Below are 26,163 nucleotides of genomic sequence, written 5' to 3'. Positions count from 1 at the left end.
CCGGGTTGCCGTGAGCTGTGGTGTAGGTCGCAGACGCGACTTCGACCCCACGTTGCCTGTGGCTCTGGTGTAGGCCGGCGGCTACAGCTCCAATGAGACCCCTAGCCTGGGAACCTCCATATGCTGCGGGTGTAGGCCTAGAAAAGACAAAAAGACAAAAAACAAAACAAACAAACCTCACTTTGAAATCTACCCCCTGGGATATTTTAATTCAACAGGGAAACTTTAAATTCCCCAAAATGATGTGGCCAAACTAATGATTACCAGTCGGTGCAGATACAGAACACTGGTCTCTCTTTTTTTTTTTCTCCAGAGTTTTGTAAAAAGGATCAATACCTTGAACAACACAAGGACACAGAGAGGCCCGAACTCAGTAACGAACGAAGAGGGAACAGAACTCCGGCCGCTGTGAGATAAGCACCGCTTAGGTATTTGTACCTGGAGAAAGTTTCCTTCTCCTAAAAGCCAGGCACAGAATGAATGATAAGGCCTGATATGGACCCTGTTCGCTGGGTTTGCCCCCGTTGTTTGATCAGGTTACAATATTAGAACCATCAGCGTATACCACTTTTTTTTTTTCCGTACCAACTGGTGCAAAAACTCTTTTAAATCGTGTTTATAAGGTCATTTAAAAAGCCTGCTCTGTAAAACCTCAGGTAAGGGCACCAATGAAAAGGACATTCCTCAGGACTGATAAGTAAACCTTAGCAGACATCTCTGGAATGTGGCCCTCAGCACAGAGGACGTGCCTTCCTGGAAACATGCTAAATAGATGAGAGCTTTTCCTTAGATTTGGTGACAATTAAGGCTGAAACTACTACCTGAAGGGTGAGGTATAAAACAGAGGCAGCAATTTAAACAGATGTGAAAAGTTAAATTGTGTTCACAGTATAAGGCTGCCTCTTAGGACTGAGCGGACATCCTGCCCAAGTGGTTTCCAGCCACAGCCTCCGGAGGAAGATTCTGCCTGGACCCCATCCCCAGATTGGGAGTCAGTGATGGGTCGGAGGAGTTTGTGGGGGCTCTTCCTCCTTTTAAAGCTTTAAACAAATAGAACAGCTATCATGCTGATTGGCAGCCTCAGAGCAACTCAATGAGCAGGTGAACAGAATTACCCGCTGTCTTAACAGGACACTCAGTCTGGCTTATTTGGCCGCGGGCAGCGCACTATGAGGTTCCCCTCAACGCTTCTTCTTCTTCGAGGAGGAGGGCATGTCAGCTCAGGTCTCCTTTAACAAACGCAGATTACGACTTTTTTCTTAAATGGCATCACTGAACTAGTCGAGCCCCCCAGTCTCCTTTAGGAGAGGGACTGACCAGCAGTTTCTCCGAAGCCTTAAGCTCAGGCACTGAGGCTTGATGAGCGAGTCGAGTGCACTTTGATGGGTGCATCCAAGCCCCCTATGTCCATTATCAGCCCCAGCAAAAAACGACTGGCCACACTGCACCCCCCAAGGCCTAAGAGGGCCAAGTCCTATCAGGGGCAATCACTTGGCTGAAAAAAATGTCAGAAAGTGGATCTTTTAGTGATGAGACTCTTTCATCATTACAGCACCCAGCTGTTTGACCTTCTCTGTCCTAACTGAAGGTTAGGCTCTGCTCACTCTTCAAGCTGTAAATCCTAGCTGATCATCAAGCAGCATGTCCTAGTCCTGATCCAGTAGGTTACTCTTTATTCACCCTAGAACATGAATATGAAATCCCCCCACTCGTTTCCCGAGGATGATTTTAAGAGTATTCCAGATTGGATTTAGGCTGCATTGGGGGCCGCTGAGTCACAATGGAATAAGCAAGGGTCAAATGAATAGTTTGAATCCTGGCTGGCATTTACTGGGTGCAAAGGCCAGGTCCCTTCATTTTTCTGAGCCTCCGCCTCAAGCGCTAGGTCTCAGCGCATGCTGTGTAGACTCGGTAAAGAACTGTTAAAGTACCTTACCACAGTACCTGGGAAAGAGTACTTTAACCAAAAAAAAAAAAAAAAAAAAAAAATCTGACTCTACCCAGCTGGAAGTAAGCCAGAAAATAATCAGCCTGTGGCTCATGTGAATGTTCAAAAAAAATATTTATTTATAAAAAATACAATGGGATAAGTTTATGCTGAGAAATGCAGCAATAAATACAGTGGAAGAAAACAGAGCAACTCTACAGCGATACATTGGCACAAACAGGAAGAGCACACGCACCCCTAGACCTCGACGTCTGCGGGCTGGTTTTGTACACGCTCCTTCGAAACACCCCTCAGAAAGGGTCTTGTCGGCTTAGGTAAGAGAATGAGTACACGTGTAATCACAAATGCACGCTGATCAGGACTTTATTTAAAAATTAGCAAACAATACTGTAGAAACATTGATACGTAAATTTCTAAAAATGCTGCATCTTAAATTTAGCTGGCAAAGACCACATTTAACTCTAAGCATGAGTTTAGTCTTCCATGTAGAAACCAGATACGAAACTGTAAGAAAAAAAAAAAAAACGAACAAACCAGGACGCTTCCTATTGTTTGAAAATACCAGTTTTAAGTAGAGGACTGTAAAAATGCATAGATTTTTTTTTCAATAAAAGAATTGACTGTACAAGAGTCCTCCCTTTCACAGTCTTCCTTTTTACTTCATATGCGAGTTATCGGTTATGCTGTAGGATTTAACTGTTACAGCACTAGAAGGCAACTATTTAGGGAAGAGGCTGAAAAAGGAAAAAGGAATGTATGTAAGGCAATATTTCCTTTAGGTAGAATAAGCATAATAGTGTTTTAGGAAGACGAGATTAAAAACTTACTCAAGGCTAGCTTGGTTCTCACTGAATAAGACAACGGGCTACACGCTGAGCTCCCCCGTGAACCTAATAATCAATGCCCTGGTCGCCGTATTGATAATCTCTGGGGTAGTCATCCGGGTACTCGCCATGATACTCATCGGGGTACTCTGCCTGATAATCGCTATCGCTGATTTCCGACCCATTCGTTCCCGTTCCTTGGCTTCCGTTGTGAATGACCGGTTCGGTGGGAGCAGCGCAGTATTTGGGGTCGTACACTTGCCGCCCAAGCCCGTACACGCTCATGCCTTTCTGGGAAGCGACTTTGTTGGTGCCCATCTGGAGCGAAATCGTCGAGTTGTCCACGGGTTGTAGTGTTAGCTTCTGATCGTAGATGTCTCTCCGGGTGCCTGGTGCCAACATGCCCGCCTGGTGGGGGGACACCGGAGAGAAGTTACAAGAGCGGCTGGCAGCGATTGCATCTTATGAATGATGAGCCTCACGTGGACCGGGAGCGCTCCTGTAATAACTGCCCTTCAGTGCCAGGGGGAGGCCAGCCCGCCTGGTGTGCGCTGAGGCTGAATCCCTTTCAGAGCAGTAGGCCCTGGCTTTCCAGCGCGGTCGGCCCTTCCTCTGCTGTCAGACTGCTCCGTGGCCTCACACCAGGTAACTTACCCTCACTCTGAGGTTTCTCGTGGGCAAAACGGAGACAGCATCCGCTGCTCTGGATTAAGGAGAAGACTGGCCATAAAGAACAGCAAAGCAAAGCATGATGCTGGCTCCCCTGAAAGCACGCCTGAAGGCCTCTTTACGACCAGACGTGCCACCTAGTTACCAGTTTCCAAGTCCATGAGACATTCAACAAAAACCTAAGCAGTCCTGATTAAAAGGCTCCGGGGCACCCAAAAGCCGGCCGTCTCTGAACTCCCCGCCCCTTCAGAGGCATCACTGTGCCTCGTCGCCTGGGGCCCAAAGGAGCTACAGAATCCGCAGACTTTTCAATCTAAGGAAGACGATGTCCACCAGGAGGTACGAGAACGCCCCGAAACAGAGACGGTGAGAAACCAAAGCCCCCGAGACCCGGCGTCTTGTTACCCCACGTGTCCTGCGACACAGCAGACGGCGCGTTGCTCTGAACAAACAGCGTCCCCTCCTCCCTCCACCGACGCCACGCACCCGCGTCCTGACTGAACGGGTCAAAAAGCAAACCCGAGGGGCAGCTAGGAGCCAGTGCCCGGTGTGGCAGGACGCGGTCCTCACGGGCGACAACCACGCGGCTCGTGAGGCCCTGGAGAGAGAGCCGCTTCCAGCCGCAGCCCCACTCTCGCTGCGACGGGAGACCCGACCTGCCCGCACGTGGTCCTGGCACCTCCTTGTGCAGCGCTGCCTTTCACAGGAGACGCTCCCCTTGTGGGGGCTGCATTCTCACCTGTGCCCCCCAGCGACGTGGAGCCACGTACTTCCTAGGATGCTGGCTAGTGTTCTCAGGGAAACGCCAGGTAATCAATTCTACCCACCAAGCTAGTTGAGGGCTCCTTTAAAAAGTCAGCGTTAGACGCATGAGGATGAGCAATCCGCTCGGATTTGGAGCAAGAGCCCGGCACTAACTACATCCTTTTCTCCTGGTTAGGTGGCAAGGCCAGCTTTTCTGCCAGGAAAAGCCGTGGGCCACACCTTACTTGTGTGGCTACAGAAAAGCCCTTTGATTCTTTTGCTTTCTCAGCAGATCTGACTTTCCTGAGGGAATAGTCTCTCTCTATACATAGCATCCAAAATTAACCACTGGACACTCAGTTAATGAGAAGAAGGTTAAGTGTGAACTTACACAGCCCTTGTGTGCTCTTTGAACACGTATAAAAAGCGGCTGCTTACCTGGCTGGCTCCTTTGTTGGTGCCCATCTGCAGACTAATCGTGGTCTGATCAAAAGGTTTGTCGGTTTGCATTTTGGGATCATAAAGATGCCTCCGCGTCCCGTAGGCTGTCATACCTGCTTGGCTGGCGCATTTGTTGGTTCCCATCTTGGGTGTTCAAAATAAAATCAGCACTGATTAGCAGAAGTCAACATATATGACACAAACAAAACTTTCTGTTCTACTAAAAACAAATCTTAGAAAGGGCACACTTGACAAATCCCTTCCAGTGCTGACTGGGGTCGAATGGACCGAAAATCCCTGTGCTTTTTACAAAAAAAAGCTTCAGGTGCTCACTTTAAAAGGAAAAGAAATTCACTGGATCTAAAACCCCACAACATAGTTAGATAAAAACACGTACATAAGAGAAGGATAGGAGTTCCCGCTGTGGCTCAGTGGGTTAAGAATCCAGCTACGATCCATGAGGATACAGGTTCGATCCCTGGCCTCGCTCAGTGGGTTAAGGATCCAGCGTTGCCATGAGCTGTGGTGTAGGTTGCAGATGTGGCTCAGATCTGGTGTGGCTGTGAACTTCCATATGCTTCAGGAGCAGCCCTAAAAAGTAAGGAGAAAAAAAAAAAAAAAAAAAAGGACAGACACAGTGTGTGTGGCTACTCTTTCCCCTGCTCTCTGCAGCACTGATCACCAAATGAAGGCGGGCAGACCTGCTGCAGCCATTCGAAGGGACAGAGCGTAATCTCTGGCGGAACAATGTGCTTTTTCTACTCCAGACCTGCTTTGCATAAAACATGACAGTAAATGCCAGGTGTCTTCCCTGGCAATGTAGCAAAAAGCAAGGGCTTACATTTCACTAAAATTAACATTTTCATGGGAAAAGAACCATGTGTTATTCCTCCAATTCTCATGTCACCAGACAGAGTCAGGGAGAGACAGAAGGCAGAATCTGGCCTCCACCACGGTCAGGGGTAAGAGTCAACTTTCTTCCCACTGCAAATATCATGGCTTCAGGACCAGCCAGTATACCTTGTTCTACTGGTTGGGGACACATTTCCACTGCTGGTCTTTTTTCCTTAAAAACAAGACTTATCAAAGGAAAACTTTACTACTAAAAGCCAAACCTGTTCATTAGAGAAGATAAAAAAATATATAAGCAATAAGGGAGCAAAAAAATCATTGTAATCGTACCCTTTAGACATTCATTGTAAACTCTGGTGTACAACCATCTAGCCTTTTACCTTACGCTTCTGTGTCCACGTCTAGATCACATACGTATAAATACACAGACATACAAAAACATGCATGTGCACTTTAAAAATAAAAGTGGGATCACAGTGGCCATAGTAGTATTTTATAGCCTGATTTGTTTTCCTTCATCTTTGAACTCTTATAAACCATTTTTTTCATTACTAGTTCCGTTTATGGAGTTATAATTTAAACAACTGACTACTGTTTGGAAATTCAGTTTCCAGTGTCTCACCACTGATACAATTTTGTACTTCATACAAATAAATCCGCATGTCAATCATATTCCATAAAGCAGAAATAAGCAAATAAATCCACCTCACACAGACTCAGGCAACAGAGAGGCCCTGTACCGAGCAGGTGTCAGAGAGTAAAGCCCTTAGCAGGCCGGGCCTTTGGCAGTGCTGTTTCATGATGCTCTGCAAAGGGAACAACATGAAGGGGAAAAACAAATACCTGAACTAAGTATTCCCTCGGACTGGCAAATCGTGCTTTACTGAGGTAAGTAAATAAGTTACCCTGGCACCGATGCTTTAGAAAATGGCTTCACTGAGTCGGTGACATTTAGGAAGTTATAAAGCACATTTTCTTTAAAAAAAAAAAAAAACAAAAGGACAGTATAATTAGGAAGGGGAAAAAAATCATTTCCTAGAGAAATAATTACCATGTCAGATGGCACGCCTGAGGCTTCTTCTAAACCATCATCCCTGTGTCGTGGGCTTTAGATGGACGAAAACTGTAAAACCGCAAATCCATCCCATTGCGCATTCCAGCGTCTCTCTCTCTTGCTTACTGACGAGAGAGGCCTCGCGTAATGACACTGAATAAGCAACTGATCAGCAACCCCACATCACCTACCTGCAAGCCAATTACACTCTGGCCGGCTTTTAATTTTCCTTCATCGAAACGTCTTGTTTGTTTTTCTGCGTACTTCACGCCAATGTCAATGGTGGTGTGGAATCCTTTTGTTTTAGCCTAGACAGGAATAGGCACACCAACTGAAAAGAAACACCTCCACAGACGTTTCACAGAGAAACAGCCAAGAAATGATACCGTCCCCAGACGAACGGTACCACGGGTTCTGTCAAGACCCAAGCGAGGGGTGAAAAACATCTCTAAGGCCACTCAAAAAATACTGTGTACCTGGTGCAACGTATTCTAAGGAAGCTCTCCAGCACGAGGCAGCTGATGTGTCAGCAGCCTCTCGGCAAAGCTAATAATTACTGGAGAGACAGGCTCCTCCCTGCCTCGTCTGAACTCCCACAAGAGAGCAAAGATGCAATTAATCACCAACATAGTGGGGATTTGTTTTTAACCAGCCATGAGCGACATATACGTACCAGGCCTGCCAGGGCCACCAGCGTCGTCTGAACCTGGGTCATGTTCCCATTCTCAAAAAGATCATTGGCTTCAAATATGTCATGTGGCTTCATACCATAAGCCTGAATAGCTTTAATAAAATTACCAATATTCTCCAGCTGTAAAGAAAAGGAAAAAAAAAGCATATAACTTTTGGAGCTAAAGATGGACATTCACGTTATCTAAGAATTCCAAGTCTTCACGAGTGGTACAAAATGCCAGGCAGAAAGCTCCTGGCAAGGACTCCTGACCAGACACACACTGCGTGCAGCTCTTTCTGGAAGAGAGTCGAAAGAAACGGTGTTTTACAGTGGGTCACATAATCCTCTTTTTCATATTTTAAGGAGTCAGGTTTTTTTTGTTTGTTTGTTTTTTGTCTTTTTGCTATTTCTTTGGGCCACTCCCGCGGCATATGGAGGTTCCCAGGCTAGGGGTCTAATCAGAGCTGTAGCCACCAGCCTACACCAGAGCCACAGCAACGTGGGATCTGAGCGTCTGCAACCTACACCACAGCTCACAGCAACGCACTGAGCAAGGGCAGGGACCGAACCCGCAACCTCATGGTTCCTAGTCAGATTCGTTAACCACTGCGCCACAACGGGGACTCCTGGAGTCAGGGTTTTTTTCAGGTTCTTTAAAGGCAAGATCTTCCTTACATGTTTTTTAAGAATTCTGTGTCAGAGGCATCTATGGTTGGAATTTGCTTTGTCAAAAGCTACAAAGTTAGTACACGATTTATGTGTTAATTTTAAACTAAGTTTGTGGTTATAAATAAGCATTGTCTTATATCCCTCTTATACCTCAAAACAGACACTCAAGAGAAAATACCCAATTTACCTAACCAGACACACTGAGGAAGTAAGACCATGCCTCCCCAGTGTTCTGCAGTCAACCCACAGTTGACTTTTTCCCCTTGTTTAGCCCATGGTCTGGGTTGTATTTCTCTGTGTGAGTTCTGTCCGATCCTCTCAGAATACTCAGACTAAATACAGGATATTTAGTAAAACTAAGAATACTAAGCTAAATGCCTAATAATCACAGAACTAATTCTAAGTATTTATGGAAACGTTACAAATAAAACCATAAAAAACAAAATACAGTCATGTGCACGAATTTCTGCTGCAATGTCCGTTTCAGAACGGCAGTCAGGTGCCTGCTGCATCAAGAGGAACCAGCTGGAGTCGGGTGATGCCGGTCTGGCTGTTACCTGAGGCCAGTTTAATGAGGACTCGTTCACCTTCTTCACGGAGCCGGGCTGCAGCTTGTTTATGAGCCTGAAAAAGAAATGCACAAGTGACCCTGTAGTGTCCGTCGGTCACACAAGCAAGGACTGGGCTGTGGACTTGGCTCCCCGAACACGGGTAAAGGGAGGGCATGACAAGCATTTGCAGAAGGTCAAGGTGTGGCGCCCTGGACCGGAAGGAGGGCAGGACGGAGGCCCGCGGAACGGCCCGGAGGGGCGGCCCCTTCGGGACCCAGACTTACTCGCAGAGGATTATGCCATCTTTCAGGCCCAGCTGAAAGCTGGTGCCAATGCTCATGCCTGTCACCTCTCTATCCAGTTGCGAAGATCTTCTTCCGCCTGGTGGTCATACTTGGAGGCGATCTGAAATACAAGGGAACGACCCTCGCACGGTTCACTCAGGCACCCAAACTGCTGGCTTCCGACGGGCTCTGCTCCAATTATCCCGAAGGCCCCGGCTGGCCCCCCAGTACATGAGCCTCCCTGGGGTTCCCGGACGACCCTAACCAACGACTGCAGCTCCAGAAACCAATGAACATTCTTGCTTAAGGAGGTGTCGCACAAAAGTTTGAGCCACACATGGAGAGAAGCTGGGACTGAGGAGGAGACACTGGATCGAGGTCCAACAGATGCCCATTCCTGACCCACAGAAGAGTCCAGAGCTAACGGTCTGTGAGGGCACAGCCCCAGCCATAGCAAAGCGTTAAAGATGAAGGCACCGGTTACCAGATTTCAAACAAGAGAGCAAGTGAGAGTGGCAGATTCTTATACGGGCAACTATTTTACACCGTATTGCAACCGGCCAAGACCCATCCGTCTATAGCTGTGTCGCCTGGAAAGTTCTGGCGTCTCTCCGCCTTCTGTTCAGCCAAATACACAGTGTGCCTGACACATACACACGCTTTCCTCAGTAACACCTGCTGTACTGACACGAGACTACTGAGACTGTTTATGAATGGTCTCTATCAGACTCCTCCCTGGAAGGAAAGGCATTTAATTCACTTTTGGACCCTAGAACCCAGCACTGCATCTAACACCCAAACATTTAATAAAACTGAGAACATTGGTGGCGCTTTCTTCCAGAGCCCTTCCATAAAGGCAGCACGCCCAACACAGATGCTTTACTCGTGTATGTGCAAAAAAAATGGCAGTTCCACACAGGGTTTTGAAAGATGTCCTTCGTCCTAAGACCATAAACCCCAATTTAAAAAAAAATAATAAAATTGCAATATTGTTACAGATCACACGCTCAAGTTCTTAAGTTATCCCTTGTCCCCAGGCCAGTCCTTCAAGATGCTGGTCAGAGTTATTGCTGAGGAGAAGAACTCAGCGGGGAAGAAGGAAAGATGACGTGTCATTTCCTTCTCTTCGGCACAGGTGGAAATGCCAGCAGCACGCAGACAACGCCCAGGGGGTGGCGGTCACGTGAGCGCGGGCGTCTGCTGCAGCCCCGCTGGAGATGGACATGAAAGCAAGAGTGTTTGCTTCTACAACACCCGATTAGGTTTAATTACTGAAAGGAATGAAGGGCACGACCACAGTTGTGTCACGTACCCGTCGGCTCCGGTCAAAGCGGACGCTCCCCTCCCCCGCCACCAAGGGGGCGGCGTCTGCGCCACCCAAGGGCCAGCGACCTCACTAATTGCGGCATCGTTTCAGGGGCCAGCGGTCCTGATCTTCTGCACTGCTTCCCAACTTAGAGGAACGGCTGCCACACTTGGGTAGAATAAGGGATCATGTGTTTAAGCAGTAGATTTGCTTAATCAGGATCAAAAATGGAAATGCAGTGAGTTATGTTTTCATGTTAAGATAATGAACGCTGGGCGTTCACTTGTGGCGCGGCAGGTCAGGGGTCCGGCGTTGTCACTGCAGTGGCTCAGGTTCCATCCCTGGCCTGGGAACTTCCACATGCCATGCCGGAGGTGCGTCAAAAGTAAGATAAGTAACACCATGCAGTTTGCTGGATCAAGCTGTGGCTTGGAGGTTTATTTGAGATGGTTTAGGGACAATGCTGTAGGTTAACTTAACTGCCTGCCCCCGGCACCCCTGTCCCCTGAAAAGCACACATCTATCCTGACTTCCTGCCAGTCTGCGTTACAGGGGCAATGATGTGGGAACAGGGAAGGAGGGGTGCTGATCCCGGACGTTTCTGCCACAGGAACCCAGGCCTCTGGCGGAGCCGTCACCCCTTCACACCTCAGACCCGAGTTCTCGGAGAGGGGTCTCCGCCAGCATGTCAGCAAACCAGAGCCATTTACACGCGGCGCCTTCAGAAGATGGAATCATAAGTTAGAAGATGTTAGGGCTTGCTGTCTTTTCCCACTGGCGGCGTGTTCTAGGTGGCTAGAAAAAGAAACCCTCTCTAAGTTTGGGCGAGGTGGTGGGGAGGGACCAGACAAAAGGAAACAGGCAAAGCAGCAGCAAGTGGAAAGCATCAACCAAGAAAAGCATCGGCTAAGAGTGAGCTGCATTTTTATCACAAGCAAAGCATCCTCAGTGAGAAGGCGCATTTCAATAAATACAAAGAAGCCCGATTGTAAAGGAACCCTCTCTCTCCATTTCTTCAAATGCAGAGATGGAACTGAGGTGCTGGAGGAGTTTTGTATTTCTTGAGGCATGGTGCTGGTGGTGCTTCTTAACCAAATGGGACCAATTTCTGTCCAACCCAAAGAATACAAAGCGTATTTATATTTCCTTTGTTCCAAAGGGGTCTGACAGGTCCAGGGCCGTGCCCCACACCACAGAGGGATCCCAGATCTGATGTGAACAGCCGAGGAGGAAGGCCAGAGAGACTTTGCCGTCTCCTCTGTCGCCTGTTCTAATCAAGGGGAGTGAGGAGAGGAGGACCAAGGCCTGGAGTCAGAGGGCCCGGGGTTCAAACCCTGACGCTGACTGGTCACAGAGTGGGCTCGGGAGGGCTGCTCCTGTCTCGGAGACTTAATGTAATAGCACAGACATGCAAAGCTCAAGACCCCAAGTGATAAACTAAAAATGGAAACTAAGTATGCACCCACATTATGTAACTATTGGTTTGGGGGAGGTTTTTGGGGGGCCTGGCTTGTGGCTTGTGAAACTGCTCAGGTCAGGGATCGAACCCATGCCACGGCAAAGACACAAGCTGCTGCAGTGACAATGCCAGATCCTTAACCTGCTGCACCACAAGGGAACTTCGCAACTATTAGTTTTGACTTAGCTTTCCTTTAAGTGAAGCAAGGATTTTTCTACCCAAATACTGCTATTTTTTTTTTTTTAAATATATAAGTAAGCTCTCTGTAGTCAAGCCAGCTAAAGAGAATTCAAGATTTAGGAATGTGTATTTTTTTAAGTTTAAAAAAAATTTTTTTTTGATCTTTTGTCTTTTTAGGGCCACACTCACAGCACATGGAGGTTCCCAGGCTAGGGGTCTAATTAGAACTGTGGCTGCCTGCCTACACCACAGTCACAGCAACGCCGGATCCCTAACCCACTGAGTGAGGCCATGGATCCAACCCACATACTCATGGATGCTAGTGGGGTTTGTTAACCACTCAGCCACGACAGGAACTCCAAAAAAATTTTTAAATTTCTTATGAAATCATCTAGGGGAAAAAATCTATTTCAACTTGGTGCTTAGCTTCTGGCCTGTAGCACTGTTCCACAGTATGTAGAACTTAAGCTTCCTTTGAAAGTGTTAACAGAATACAAACCGAGCAAATATAATTATATTCTTTAACTACACAGGTTATTTTTAAACTGTTACACACATCTTTTAAAAACAAGGGACTGAGAGTAATTAAAAGTAAAAAGTGAGCTTTGGCCAACAAAATTTCTTTACTCCTTTCATCTAAAAAGCTTTAGTTTCTGAATATCGGGCACTAAGCAAATGCTGACATTTTCGCCCTTGCAACAAGAAAAGTTGGCTTAAAAAATTAATTGTATCTCAGTAATACCTCATGGAAATTTCACTCCAGTGGGTTTAAAAATCGCTCTTCCAAGACGCTGATAAACATCATTCCTTTGCTCTTGTTTAGGATGTGTTTTATTTGCCCTTCCTACGTGGCTTTCAGAATTCCTGCCTGCTCCTTTCAAGTCCACAGCAGCCCTGGTTCCTCAGACGGTCCTGCCTCCTTCCCTAAACCCCACAGCGGGGCCTCCCAGCGCTTCTCATCAAGACACACTGGCAACCAACTTCTATACTAGAAGCTTCTCACTAAAGCTCATCCAACAGCCCCCTAGGCAATCGCCATCAAAAAAGGAACCAAACGAAGGCTAAGAAAAAAGCCTGTGGGGCCTTCGGTGGGGCTGACGTCCTCCTGCCCCTGGGGGCTTCCTGAGCCCAGGGCAGCCAGAGAGACTTTGGCCTCCGCTCCTTCCTGTCCGGCCTCAGAGTAGCTAGAGCGCCAGTGCGGTGTCACCCTCCAGTTCAAGGCAGCTCAGTCCTTTCTAGCCGTGTGGCCTTTCTTGCAGATTCTAAAATAACACTTGCAAAAGAAAAAAAAAAAAAAAAAAAAAAGAAAAAGAAAATCATGGACTTGGAGAGAATAGACGTGTGGCTGCCGCCCGCCCCCACCCCCAGGGGAGGGGGGGAGGGGGAGGGATCAGGAGCTTGGGGTTAAGGGATGCAAACTATTGCTCTTGGAATGGATTTACAATGAGATCCTGCTGAGTAGCATTGAGAACGATGTCTAGATACTTACATCCCAACACGACATTGGGAGGAAAAAGTATGTATACATGTATGTGTAACTGGGTCCCCATGCTGTACAGCGGAAAAAATAAAAATTAAAAATAAAATAACACTTGCATGTTTCAAAGCAATTAAATGGTGTAAATATGCAGAACCAGCATTCTCCCCCAGAGCCATGCCCCCCCCAAGGGTGAAAACAGCCTCAGACACTACAGTCATGTGACCTTCAACACACACAGCAGAGAACACCTCAAATAAACCTGGGCAGGACCGGAGGCAATTAGGAAAAAGGCCTAAAAAGACACTTTGGGAAACTGATGAAAACAAAGCTGAGAAATGCCAGACAGAGCAGCTAAAAGTATAGGGGTCTTCAGGCCCCGCCCAAATCCTGCTCCCTGGCACCTGCCCAGAGGCGGGCTCCGTGCAGCCAGGTCTCCTGGACCGTGGGCATATCACTACCAAACAGCACCGGAAAAAGATCCTCTACAAAACACAGGCCCCAAGGGCCTGAAATTCCTCGCAGCAAAGGGAGACACTCACCAGATGAGAAGCCTGCGCCTGCCGCTGTTCGGCAGCCCGGCCCTTCCTGGCCCTGAGATGGGAGCAGCTTCCATCTCAGAATCCAGAATCGCTCAGAGGGGTTACTGCTAAGGAGGGCCAGTCAGTGCAGCAACGGGGCTGGACCTGGCAGGAGCAAGAGCCTGGATGTCCCACAGCCTGCTCACACCTGGGATGTTTCAGAATCTTCTAAAGAGAGAGTCTTTCCCCCATAGTCCATCTCACAAGACTGTTCTAGCACAGCACCTGCTAAAACCTAGGCAGACAGGTCAATGTCTGCAGGGGTCACGACAGGGTCCCCCAATTTCAGTCCTGCCTGGAGCCCCCGGGATAATCCAGCACTACCCCCAAACTCTCTAAGTCAAATCTTAGCCAGAGTCAGCTCCCCTCTTCCAAAGGATGCTTGTGGGCCCTGGATTCTTCAGCTTCTTTCTCCTCCTCCCTCCTGTCCCTCCTACCAAGAGCTGCCATCCAACAGGCGTGGCTCAGAGGGGAAGGCTCTGCCCCGAGAAGCTCACACGGAAGCTAGAGAGACAAAAACAAAGGTGGGTGAAGACATTTGCCCAAAAAAGAATAAAGCAGGGCGCTGAGATTCAAGGGAGAATAAAAGCCTGCGGCCACCACAGTCTCGAAAGCAGAAACACAAGGTAAATTTCCATGGGGAATCTCAAGTAGCCTCTGCCCTGCCTTTATCACGTGTCCTTGTGGATACCACACGCCAGGCAATGAACACGCTTTAACAGGATTTACCCACCACAAATCCCTCCCACAAAGGAGCCACCACGCCAGGGTACTCACACTGGGACACAACAGCCCAAAGGTCACATGCTTGCAAGTCAAACTTCAGAAACTTCCAGAATCCGTGTTCCCAACTCCACAGTGACCTAAGCGAGTAACCTAACTCAGGGGACCTCGTTTCTTGCAAGCAGTCCCCTTCCTTCCAGGGCCACTGCGAGGAGGAAGCCCACCTCCGTGCGGGGCATGTGCTGGAATTAACTCTGCACTTCTGGCAGCAGGAGCATAGAATCGCTAGGACTCGAACCCACCTGCCAGCTGTTGCCTGCGTGGCAGACAATTCCAAGAGGACGTTCCCCTGAGCTGGGCTCATCCGACACAGCCCATCACCGCAGACCGCTCCTGTCTCTCACATCTCCTCCCTCCTGCCTGCCTGTCTCTGCACCCCAAATTCTCCTTCTAGGGCATCAACTTGCTACATATTTAACAGCAAACGACGGCATGTTCCAAAGCTATGGAGAATCATCACAGTGCCTGGGGTAAAGGGAGTGACATCTAAGGGCATTTTAAATTCAGGCTCTTCTCTGAGATCTTGCTCTGGATCTTGAGATCAAGGTAGCAGCACGCGGCACCAGGACACATTTCCCCCCCAAATACGAACTGTTAAAAAAATACACAGATAGGACGACTCCGTGTAGGACTACTGTGAAACTGATAAGAAATTTAAGATTTTGAAATAACTTAAGAAGAGCTGGTCCAATGTTGAAAGCAAACGTGGAGGCGTAGCTAACAAATGGCAGGAAAAAATGCAGAAACAGGATTTAACGGTGTCTTCTCTACCTAGAAAATGACCTTCAGAGGAGGCAGTTTGGAACTCAGAGTGGTGAAAGTGGATTTTGAAAGTTGAAGTTTAAACAAGGAGGAAGTGGCCACATCCCAGAAAAATCTAGACTCAGAAACAATGATCAAATAGCTCGGCAGTACTGCTTCCTGTTGTCCTTCCTTCAAAGAGCTACCCCCCAACAGGTCTTGATCAATGTACTAATTCAGAAAAACGCACACTGAATAGCTCACCACGTGAGCACACTGGCAGGCCGGAGGAAGAGGAGCCCACTCCCACCAACAGCCCAGGGCCTCTCCATCCCAGGCCGCAGAGCCTGGCTGGCGTGCGGGAGTGGACTCGAGAGGCTGGCCGGGCACCGGGGGTCAGGGCCATCATAGCAGGGGCCAGGGTGGGTGGGTGAGGCGTATCCACACCTGCCTGTGTTCTCGAGGGCAGGAGAGGCTCTGCTGTCTTTGTGCCACTAGAGTGCCTGCCTGGCCGGGAGTGGGTACTTGAGAAATTATTCCATCCACCGACAGTGCGCCAGCGGAGGGAGAAGCCAAGCTGTGGGGAATCTATCTCACTCCGGTAACGCATCTGTATCTGAATGCCCACTTTTCTTGGGCGTCACATCCACCGTCTGGCAATCTTAGATGCGTCACCAGGGACAGAGTTGTTTTACTTTCTGATAAGAGTGCTCTGTGTCTGTGGCACGCCCCAAGTCCAGTGTCGTAACCCTGAAGCAGGGCCTGGCCAGAAGGAACCCCCGTGCCCACCACTGATCCCCGGCAAGGCGGGAGGAGCTCCCTCGGATGGGGACCCAGAGACTTCGTTCACCTCTCTGCCCTTCGCTTTTGGTAATGACGGATTTGAAACTACTGGGCAAACCTATCAAACTTACAGAAGATAAACTGGGAATAGCTAAAAAGAAACAAAACCCAGATTCAGAAAGAGCCTAGCTGAAAAAACAAATTCTTCGAGATATATGTAAAATCCTGCCCCACAGTTCTAGAACTAACTAGTAGTGCTTTTTCAGTGAGCCTAAAAAAGCTCATGCTGGAGTTCCTTGTGGCTCAGCGGGTTAAGGACCTGGCGCTGTCCCTGCTGTGGCTCTGGGGACAGCAGTGGTGTGGGTATATCAATCCCTGGTCCAGGAACTTTTGCATGGCATGCATGCAGCCAGGGGAAAAAAAAAAAGCTAATGCTGTCTTGGTCTGCAGGTCTACAGTATTTACAAAATACTATGGTTTGTCTTATTTGATGGAAAGTGTCTTATGACATAACCAAGGAAAGGATCATTTAAATGAACCAGGTGTGAGGGGGGCATGTGAACTGTAAAACCTCAGGCAATTATCCTCACCCCTCCCTCAGAGACAAGGACAGTCAGCTTGCCAGAGCAAGGACTGGAGTCCCCCTTGGACCCACGTCACCAGCTGAGGACACTGATCAACACAGTGGTTGGTGCTTTGCAGTCCAACAAAGGAGCTGGTTACCAAGCCCACTGCACCCTGGTAGTCCATTCGGAGGGCTACGCTCTGCAAGCGGACACTGACAAACTGGCGTCAGCTTCCAGAAGGAGCAAACTGGGCAGAGACAAGATGAGGAAAATCATACACGAGCCTCCTGCGAGGGTCTGGTCAGCCAGGAGTCGCTACACAGGACCCGAAGGGACTCTGGGGCGGGAGAAGCAAACCAGCACCTCCCGACTCTTTAGAGGGAAGACGGAGAGAAGAGGGAGGGACTTATTCTCAAGGCCACCGGAGGGCAGACCCCGGAGGGCAGGGGAAATCCTAGGGAGCTCCTGGCAGCAGGAGGGGGTGAACAGGCAGCAGGTGTGACGCAGGGAAGCCCCGGCGGGAAGGGGACCACGAGAAGCTCGTGGGAAGAGGCCGGCCGGGTCCTGGAGGTTATGTGGCTGCAGAGATGGTGCTGAAAGGGGGTGTTACGGACGCCCCACAGGTCAAATAAATGAAAACAGAGACGCTCCTCCAGTTTTGTTTGCTTTGCCTCGCCTCTGGACGGCTGAGGGTCGATGCCTCGGCCCTCCCAGCATTTGCAGTATCCAGATTTTTGCTGCCATCCAGATTTTGAGGCACCTGTCTCCTCAGCAGGGCTCCAGATGCTCCTAAAGAACCTGAGTCCTCCTCCTCACTCTGAACGATGCCATGTGAACAAAACGGAAAAATTGTCCTATTTCCACAATTACAAGGACTATCCCGACAGGAACTTTTCAGGAGCCTGGGGACGCAGGCTCATTCCCCAGGGCTCCTCTGCTTCAGGGATGCGGGTTGGAATCCAGAGGGGACCCGAGGAAGAGGCATGATCCAGCCCCACCGCCAGAAGTGTCAGCTGTGACTCACCTCCCCCAACCGGGAAACGCTCTGCGCCCAGACCACCGGCCACCTTCATCCAAGCTCCCAGCTGCCTCCCCCAGAACGGAGTCAAAACAGAGCCCCCTTGCTATGAGCTACCGATGGGACGGGGGAGGAAAGAAAGAAGGCCGAGGGGCAACGGCTGGCAGCAGCCTGGTCAGCCTTGGGTGAATCTGGAGCTCCTCCTGGGGACCAGTCTTCCAGGACCAGGGACGCCTTTTCCGCTTAGGACGGTGGAGCCTGCCCTTCGGGGAGGTAGCTTTATACAACCAGCCAAGAACAGAGTTGAAATCCCTTGTTTTACGTGTGGGGTGGATGCTGGCTAGAGAGACTGCACAGGATGTATGCCTGTGCCTCTTCTCCCCAGTGCAAATGAGAGGGTGGGACATTTCATGGGTCACCCCCCCGCCCCCCGGCTCAACAGGGAAAACTAACCCCGCATTTCACCCACAATCCGAGAGCGCAGACAGGCAGGCAGGCGTCGAGGTCCTGTGGAGGCCCCCCATCCCCCATCAGCACGCTGCTCCCCTGCGCCAAGGTCTCTTAGACACGGTGGCACGAAGGTCGGCGTGCTATGGACACCTGGGCCCAAAGGACAAAATAAGCCCAACTTCACATCCTTTCCGGATCAACGGCCAGAGGAATGAGGAAAGCGCGGGCCCCAGCGGGCAGAGGGGCCCCGGCAGGACGCGGCAGAGAGAAGCAGCTGAATCGACAGGGTATCCCGCAGGCAGGCCCCCCCTTCCTACCCTTGCTGCAAACGCCACCAGCCACCCCTGGCTCCATGAGAAGAGGAACACGGCACGCAACAGAAAAGGAGGGGTCCTACCCGCCTGGTTCTGTTTGCCTGGTCCTCGCCCCTCTGCCTTCCGGCTCTTCCTTCTGCAGCTCTGCCCCCGCTACCAGGTGTCCCGAGCCCTCCCTTGTGTGGTCCATCAGGGAGCACAGACCACCCATCGTGTCTGAAACAAGCGCATCTTCGACTGAACCCGCTGCCAGCCTCACCCTCTGTTTCTCTTTTACTTCAAGACAAACCTCTCCATGCCCTCACTTAGTTACCCCTCCCCCCGCCCCCAGAAATGTGCTCTACTGAAAATGATCTTTTTAAGGGCCACACCCGTGGCATACGACGTTCCTGGGCCAGAGACAGAACCGGAGCTGGAGCCGAGCCCCACGCTGGGTCCATTCACTCACTGCTCCCAGCTGGGGATCAAACCTGTGTCTCTGCTGCGACTTGAGCTGCTGCGGTTGGATTCTTAACCCACTGCACCACAGTGGGAACTCCTGAAAATGATCTCTTACAAGGCCACCAGTGCCCTCTGGGGCCAGATCCAGTGGCCCGGTCCTCCTCCTGGCCCCTCACTGCCGGGGCCCCTCCCAGCTCTCTTCCTCCAGCCTCCTGTTAAAGGACCTGGCGCTTCCCTCTCTGCTCTGTCTTCTCCCTCTGAATGATACCAATTCCCCCTCAGTCCTGGCCTCAAATTTAAAAGGTTAGGAGTGGAGCTCCCTTTGTGGCTCAGCAGGTTAAGAACCCCACCCAGTGTCCGTGAGGATGCCTGGCCTCGCTCAGTGGGTTAAGGATCCAGCACTGCCGCAAGCACAGCGTGTTGTTGCTGCTGTGGCTCTGGTTACAGTTGTGACTCGAGTTTGATCCCTGGCCCGGGAGCTTCCCCATGCCTCAGGTACGGCCAAAAAAAAAGCAAACAAAGCAAATGGCCTGAATTTGGACAAGGCTGCTCTGATCATTTTACTTTGAACACCAAGAGGAGATCTCCCTTCTCTTTTGAACCACTGGTGGAACCAGACAGGTGTTTCTAGAAAGCAAGTTGGTGATACCTATAGACACAGCCCAACATTAGGTCAGAAGTTACACACTCTTCCGCACAAGTACTTCTTAAGGAAGGATCACTGGTAGGGAAATAATGAAGAGATAACGGAAATCCATACAACTGGCAATAATTCCGTTTCTAAGATGTTCAGACAACATTCAAAACTGTACAGGCAGCTGGTGGGGTTAAGGGTACAGGACACTTTCTCTCCTTTACTTGCCTGTTTGGGGACTTGTTTGCATTCTTGCTGACAACTATCTCGTCCTCAAAACAAAGACCGACAAAGCGACGGGGTGTTCCTGGGCAAGGGAGACAGCATCCCAACGTAGATGCACTGTCTTCTCACAGAGATGACTTGTCCAAAGGTCACAGGCTCAGCAGGAGTTCGGGCCCAGGTCTGGCTCCAAAGTCTACGTCTCTTCCAGCACCGGACGCCCTCCCACCCCCAGCCTCTAAGCGAGCTGAGACAGGAAGGCAGCTCCGCACCGCACACACAGGCTCCAGCCGGAGGGCTGCCGAGGACCCAGGATGAAGAGCAGAGGGCAGGGTGGCGGCTTAGACGGCGGCTTAACGTCACCCTCCCAAGTCACTGAGAAGGCGCATCCAAAGCGATAGCATCCAAAAGCGATCACAGCCGCGGCGGCGGCACTGATTCCAGCCCGCCCCGGAATCTGCAGTCTCAAAGGGTGTCGCCAGCATGGTTCAAAAGTTCACAGGAAGGGATCTGGCAGAGATGCCCAGACTAAAAACACTCTCATCCGCCACTGGTCCCTACAAAAAGGAGTCTCCCATCACATGTATGTTTTAGAAAATGTTGGGAGATGGACTGCAGGAAAGGATGTTAATAGCAGGCTTGTCACTGAAAGGAGAGAAAGAAGAAATGAAAACACAGAGCCCAGGGAAGAGGAAACAGAAACAAAAGAAACTTGGAAACAAAGCCCACACCTCTGTGTGTGTGTGTGTGTGTGAGTGTGTGTGTGTGTGTGTGTGTGGTGTGTGTGTGTGGCCAAGGTGAGGCCGGGGGAGGTGTTTTCTTCGACCTCCAGGCCTCCAAAGGGGAAAGGGTGCAGGGCCGCCTTCAGGGGCGGGGCAGGGATTCTGAAGAGCAGCCCCAAGGTTCCAGCTCAACTGCTCAGGGCCAAGGACTCTGATAAAGCTCAAAACACGCTATATACTCCACGTATAATTCCTATACGCGACTGGAAGTCTGACGGCTGCTGCTCATTTTGCATCCAAAGTAGAATCACGTGTGGGACTCTGGAGAGACTGCCTACACCCGGTATCCATTACTTCCGCCCTTTCCGCCCACGTGAAACAAAGGGAGGGGAGGGCGGCGGCAGGAATAAAGCCCTCTCTCCAGCCATCTGTGGAGCCTCTGGAGCATGAGCAGGCGGGGAAGCTTAGGACAACGAAGAAGGATTCGTGTGCAAACATTTGAGAAGGGGCGCGAAGAAACGACAATGATATCATAGCCCGAGTGCCTAGCCCCCCATGAACCGCTGGCCGGGGGCGGGGAGGAGGAAAAGGGCCAGAAATGCTTCGGGAATGACTCGCCCAGAGGCCTCCTCTTTCCTCCGCCCTCCATCCCTGCCTCCTGCCTTCCCTGCGAGGCACTCAAACCCCGCAGCTTCCTGGTCCTGGGACAAGGGACCATGTGGAGGGTCCCTTCCTCCTGCCTGGGGCAAAGCCTGGAATCAGTCTCCTCCGCTGGAGGACTGGCTGCGCACAGGTCCAGGCAGAGTCCTCCTAAGACCACGCAAGACTGAAGGCCTCCAGCGACAACCTGCTGAGGTAAATATGATTATCGGTCCGCTGGGGAGGAGGACAAGCCCTGTCTGAAATCAAGAAATGAAAGACGCCTCTTGTTTAACCGAAATTGATCACTCAGGAAGGAAAAGCCAAACAATGCCATGCCCAGCAAGCAAGGCCTCCAGCAGCTGTGCCCAGGAGTCCGGGGCCCTGGGGGCAAGGGGGCCAGGCGGCACGGGGCGGGGGGGCCAGTCCTGACACAGAAGCCCAACAGAGAGGGATCACCTGGCTCGGGGGCGCCCCTCCACCAGAAGCCCCACTCAGATACAAACGGATGCGCGCCTGAAGTCCAAGACCTGGAGGGCCTCTCACATCTGGGATATGAAGCAACTGGGGAGAGCATAGCCCTGCACGACCGGCAGAGCAGCGTGGAACAGCGGCTGACATTTACACAATGTGCATTATCTGAAACACGGCACTTGGACTGTCTGTCTTGCTTATTTCCCCCCAAAACCCTACACAGAGTAGGTACTAGCACATCCTCACTTTACACACGAGGCACAGGTTATTTGCTCAAGGTCAGAGGGTGAAAGGACAACCCAGCCAGTCTCCATGGCCAGCAGGTTCCACCTTCTCACCTACAGGAACCTGGACGGGGGGGCCCTACCAAACATCTTCCAGTTCACAAGGATTCCCACGGTCACGGTTTAGGAAACAGGCAAGATATGTTTGCACGCTTCGTAATGACGAGCCCTAAACTGAAGAAGCTTCAGGCCCACGAAGCTGCGGGTCAACCGCAGGCTCAAAAGCCAGAAGCCCTTAACAAAAACTTGAGCACAAATACATAGAATAACAGCTAATGCTTCACTGCATCCTGGGCTTTACAAGAACCTACCCCGACTCCACCGTCTCGTTCCCAGCCAAGTGTCAGGAAATGCTGTGCTTCCTTTTGGGACCCGTCCCGTTTCCTCGGGGCTTATAAAGCACAGGCGTGTTTGCCGTTGGTCCTCGAGATGAAGTCAAGGGCATGGCTCAAGCTGTGTGATGCATGTAAGATCTGACGACCTCACTTTGCAGCCTTCCCTGATCTACATGGGCTGCTGGACGTACCTTGACCTTCTACTGCAGCATACATTCTGTAGGGTGAAAGTTACGGACCTCTTCCTCGTTATTAGAGAGACCTGTTTATGCGGCGGGCTGAAACAGCCTACCTTTCAAGGCTGTTTGCAAACATTTTCCTGCCTGTTTTTTTTTTTTTTTAAAAGTAAGTTCCTATGTTCTGTGATGTACTATCTTGTCAAACAAGTATCTTAAGTTTACTGATTTTCTCCCCCCCCCGAAATTTTACTAATTAAAAGTATCCAAGATTAAAGACTTCCTCAATTGATTGATGAACTGCTTTCACAGCTCAAATATAAAAAAAGACCAAAGGCTTTTTAAATAGAAATAGCATACTGAAAGAGGCAGGGATACTACCATTAACTAATTTTCCACTACTAAGAACAGCTGGAGTTCTCTTTGGTGCAGCGGGGTTAAGGATTTGGTGTTGTCAATGCAGCCGCTCTGGTTACTACTGTGGCATGGGTTCGATCCTTGGCCCAGGAATGTCCACATGTTGTGGGCAGGGCCCCCCAAAAAATAAAAGAAAAAAAAGACTAGCTACAACACAGTCATTGAATACTGCTGCAAGCCAGACACATCTCAGAGTTTAGAGGTGGTCACTCTCAGTTCCCCCAGTCTACTGATTAGGAAACTAGGACAGAAATATCAAATAACTTGCCCGACAATAGTCAAGGCATTATGTGCCTGACTCCAAGGTCCATTCCACACTACCTCCCCAGGAAGTTTGTACTTTTACCACTTTGTTAAATGAGGTTTTAAGAAAAAAGAAAAAAAAAATCGTATTTAGGCAACAGATCGGTTGTGCAATGCACAAAGAAAAGCAGGAAGGGATCAAAGGTGTTCAAACCAAGCACTGCTGAAGTTCATGTTTCATAGCCCCACGCATCAAGTGGGTCTGATGAGTCTTCAGTGGAAATGCAGTGTCTCACACAAAGGACGATCAAACATGGACATTTGATTTCCAAGCCCAGGGGAGCTTAAAACAGCATTAAATGAATAATCACAATGCTAAGAAGTGACAGGTGGGCAGCAAAAATAGCAGGGTGGGGCGGGAGATAACAGCGACTTGTAGCAGAACACCCTTAAGTATTCCACTAAGCTAAGGCATCGCTCTTGGAGTTCAAATTCTTGGAATATTCCAACTCCTTCTGTGATCTTGAGCAAATCGCAGCTTTCTGAGCTCCAGCGTCCTGAGCTGTAAATGCTGTTGGGTAATCCCAGGCATCTTCTCCAGCTCACAGGGCTGCTCTGCTCTCGAGATCAAAAGATTTCCTATGAAAGGATACTGTATGAAGGGACCATATAAACGAAAGGGGTTATTAGAGGATGGTTCGATGCTTAACGGGATAAACCCAGTCACATAAACACAAAGTTAAAACTAACTCTCCAAAGGTTCTGAAAAGCTGGGGTTTTACTATTTTAAAAACCACAATAATTACAGCGATCTAGGCTCAGTCTATGCATTTCCTTCAGTGTGCTGCAATAATGAGCAGGAAAAGGGCAGAAGCTGCTTCATTCGTCAGCAGACAGAAATTAACAGGGATATTAACATCCAAGAGAAGTCAGTCATCTGAAGGACTGCCAAAGTTATCTGAACCTCATTTACAATGCAAAAGGTAGAGGCTCAACAGCTGCCAGCCAAGAATCACAAGCTTGAATTTAAATGAATGCGCACACGCCAGGCCAGGGTATCGCTTCCAGCAGTTTGGATGTTGTGTGTCTTCTGAAAGGATTCCTAAAGCTCTGCTTGTAAACCTTGGAAAGAACAGAGCAGTATTTTGCACGTTTTCAAATCGTGGGCTTGGTAATCCATCATACACAAACCACTCACTTTTCTGCTCTTTAAAGAAAACCGTTTTCTCACATGGGTGAGGAACACACTTGACAAGGTAAAAGACCGAAACTTTTCGCTTTTAGAGACAGAGACTAAAATCAGCTCCTTGGCTTCAAAGATGTTTAGAATTTATGAACAGCGGGATTACAATCTGATGGAAAACTATGCAGCAGGGGCGATATGCAGGGCATATGTACAGTCTCTACACATAAGCCATAATTCCTCCATTCCCTAGGGTGTGACAGTGGTGCCCTCCCTGGCTTTTATCTAACCCACTCCGCACCGCGAACACTGGGATGGCACAGCTCTGACAATGCCAGTGCATTCTACCAGCGGTAGGACGGTGCGGTGGCCATCCTGACATGCTTCGGCTCCCGGATGGTTAATGGGAATGAAACCACAGCAGCCCTCCTTTGTGGCGCTTTGGCCAGAACAGCAGAAAGGAGACAATGAGCGTTCTGTGCGCAGTGCCGCGCCGATTGGCCGGTCTCTCCCCCCAGAAACCCCTGATGTCATGGGCTTGGAATGCAGGGAGGGAGGAAGGAAAGAGAGGATTTGGGGAGGGGGACGCCTCTCATCTCTTTCCCAGACCAAAAGTCCCAAGGATAAACCCAACGGTGGGCAAAGGGGCAAAACCAAGCGTTACCAAAGCCCAGTCACTCCAAACTACAGCCCGCCTCAGCAAGGAACCCGAAACAAAAGCAGCCCACGAAGCTTTCCCTGACGTCGTTAGAGGCTAAAGTACTACAAACTTCTCGGCGTTTTATTAAAACAAAACCCCTCAAGTCTACAGCAGATATGCCCAAAGCGGCGCGCTCAGGCTTTGTCTCCGCAGCCCGCAGAAGCAGCAGGGCAGCAACAAGCGCCTTAGGGATTCGAAAACCGCCCAGGGTCCTGGACGGCTTCCGTTGCCCCGGTGGCCCCTGAAGTCCGTGGGACGCTCGGCGATCTCCCACCCCGGGAAGACGCGAGGAACAATGGGAGACCCAGCTCCGCCACGTAACCGCCTAACTTTACTCAAGGCTTTGAATTCCGCCCGGAGGCTGCAGTGGGAGAAGGTGCAGGGTCGGCCAGGGGCCCGGGCCGAGGTGGATGGCGGAGGCTGCTCGCTGGGTCCCCAGCCGCGCCGACCGGCCCCACCTAAGGGCGAATGGCCACGCAGGAGCGCCCTCTTCCCGGAGGGGTGCGTCCTGCAGCCGCGATCCGCTCCTGGAGCCGAGGGCCGGCGTTGCGGGATTCCAGGAGCCCGGGAACCCACCGCCCGCCGCCAGTCGTGGCCCGCGGCGCTGGAACAAAGCCAGGAGAGCGCCTGGGAGCCGGCGCTTCGAGCGAGGGCACAGGACCGGGACGCGCAGCAACTCTCACGCCGCCCCGACATCTCCTCTCCACGAAGCCCGCCAGCCAAGGCGCGCGGGGCGAAGCGCGGCCCAGCGGCGCCCCGGTCCCATGGTCCCTCGGGCGGTGCCTTGCATCCCACCTCTCGCCCCAGGATCCCGCCCCACGCTAGCCCAGGCGTACCTTGTTCTTGACCTCGGCCGAGAGCCCGTAGGAAGGGCCCTTGTTGAAGTGGGTCATGATGATTCGGGCGGCGGGAAGAGGCTGAGCTCGGGTCCGGAGGTTCCTAGCACTTGGCTTCCACGCTCCTGGCCCCGAGGAGTGGCCGCACCCCGAGATGCTCGGAGCTCGTTCCCCTGGGCGGTGCAGGAGTCGTCCGGACGCGACGGCGGGCGCGGGGCGGTGCCTCGGCTGCTCGGTCGGAGGAGGTCCCGCAGAGGCTCCCAGTCGGCGCCGGAGTCCCGCACGAACTGCCCCCCGCCGCCTCCCCCGGCCCTTCAGGGATTGGCCGGCGAGCCCGACCAATGGAGGGCCGCCCCCTCCCGCCTCTCCCGCGAGGGGGCGGCGCGGCCAATTGAAGGGCGGAGGGCGCCGCGCTCCCTCCTCGCGCGGGTCCCGGGCCCCCGTCCCCGCCCTCACGCCACCGAGGCCCGAGGCGAGGCGGCCCCTCCTC

General features: G+C 50.8%; 2 protein-coding genes across 2 annotated transcripts in view; one reads left to right on the top strand and one right to left on the bottom strand.

The window, feature by feature from the left end:
* Positions 1-2,473, top strand: part of SLC44A3 (solute carrier family 44 member 3) — a 93,726-nt gene extending 91,253 nt beyond the window's left edge. The window contains exon 15 of the mRNA XM_021090183.1: positions 314-2,473. Within this exon, the coding sequence (XP_020945842.1) occupies positions 314-412 (99 nt within the window). The 3' untranslated portion in view covers positions 413-2,473. The remainder of the gene's footprint in view (positions 1-313) is intronic.
* On the bottom strand, positions 2,044-25,945 carry CNN3 (calponin 3). Its single transcript, XM_003125902.5, is given in 8 exon segments — positions 2,044-3,180; positions 4,624-4,770; positions 6,724-6,840; positions 7,206-7,343; positions 8,432-8,498; positions 8,710-8,776; positions 8,779-8,830; positions 25,674-25,945. Coding segments are annotated over 8 exon segments (987 nt in total). The 5' UTR covers positions 25,731-25,945; the 3' UTR covers positions 2,044-2,838.

Source organism: Sus scrofa, chromosome 4, assembly GCF_000003025.6.
Source record: "Sus scrofa isolate TJ Tabasco breed Duroc chromosome 4, Sscrofa11.1, whole genome shotgun sequence".
Taxonomy (NCBI): domain Eukaryota; kingdom Metazoa; phylum Chordata; class Mammalia; order Artiodactyla; family Suidae; genus Sus; species Sus scrofa.
Note: the sequence above shows the minus strand (reverse complement) of the source record. Positions and strands in the feature narration are given on the sequence as shown.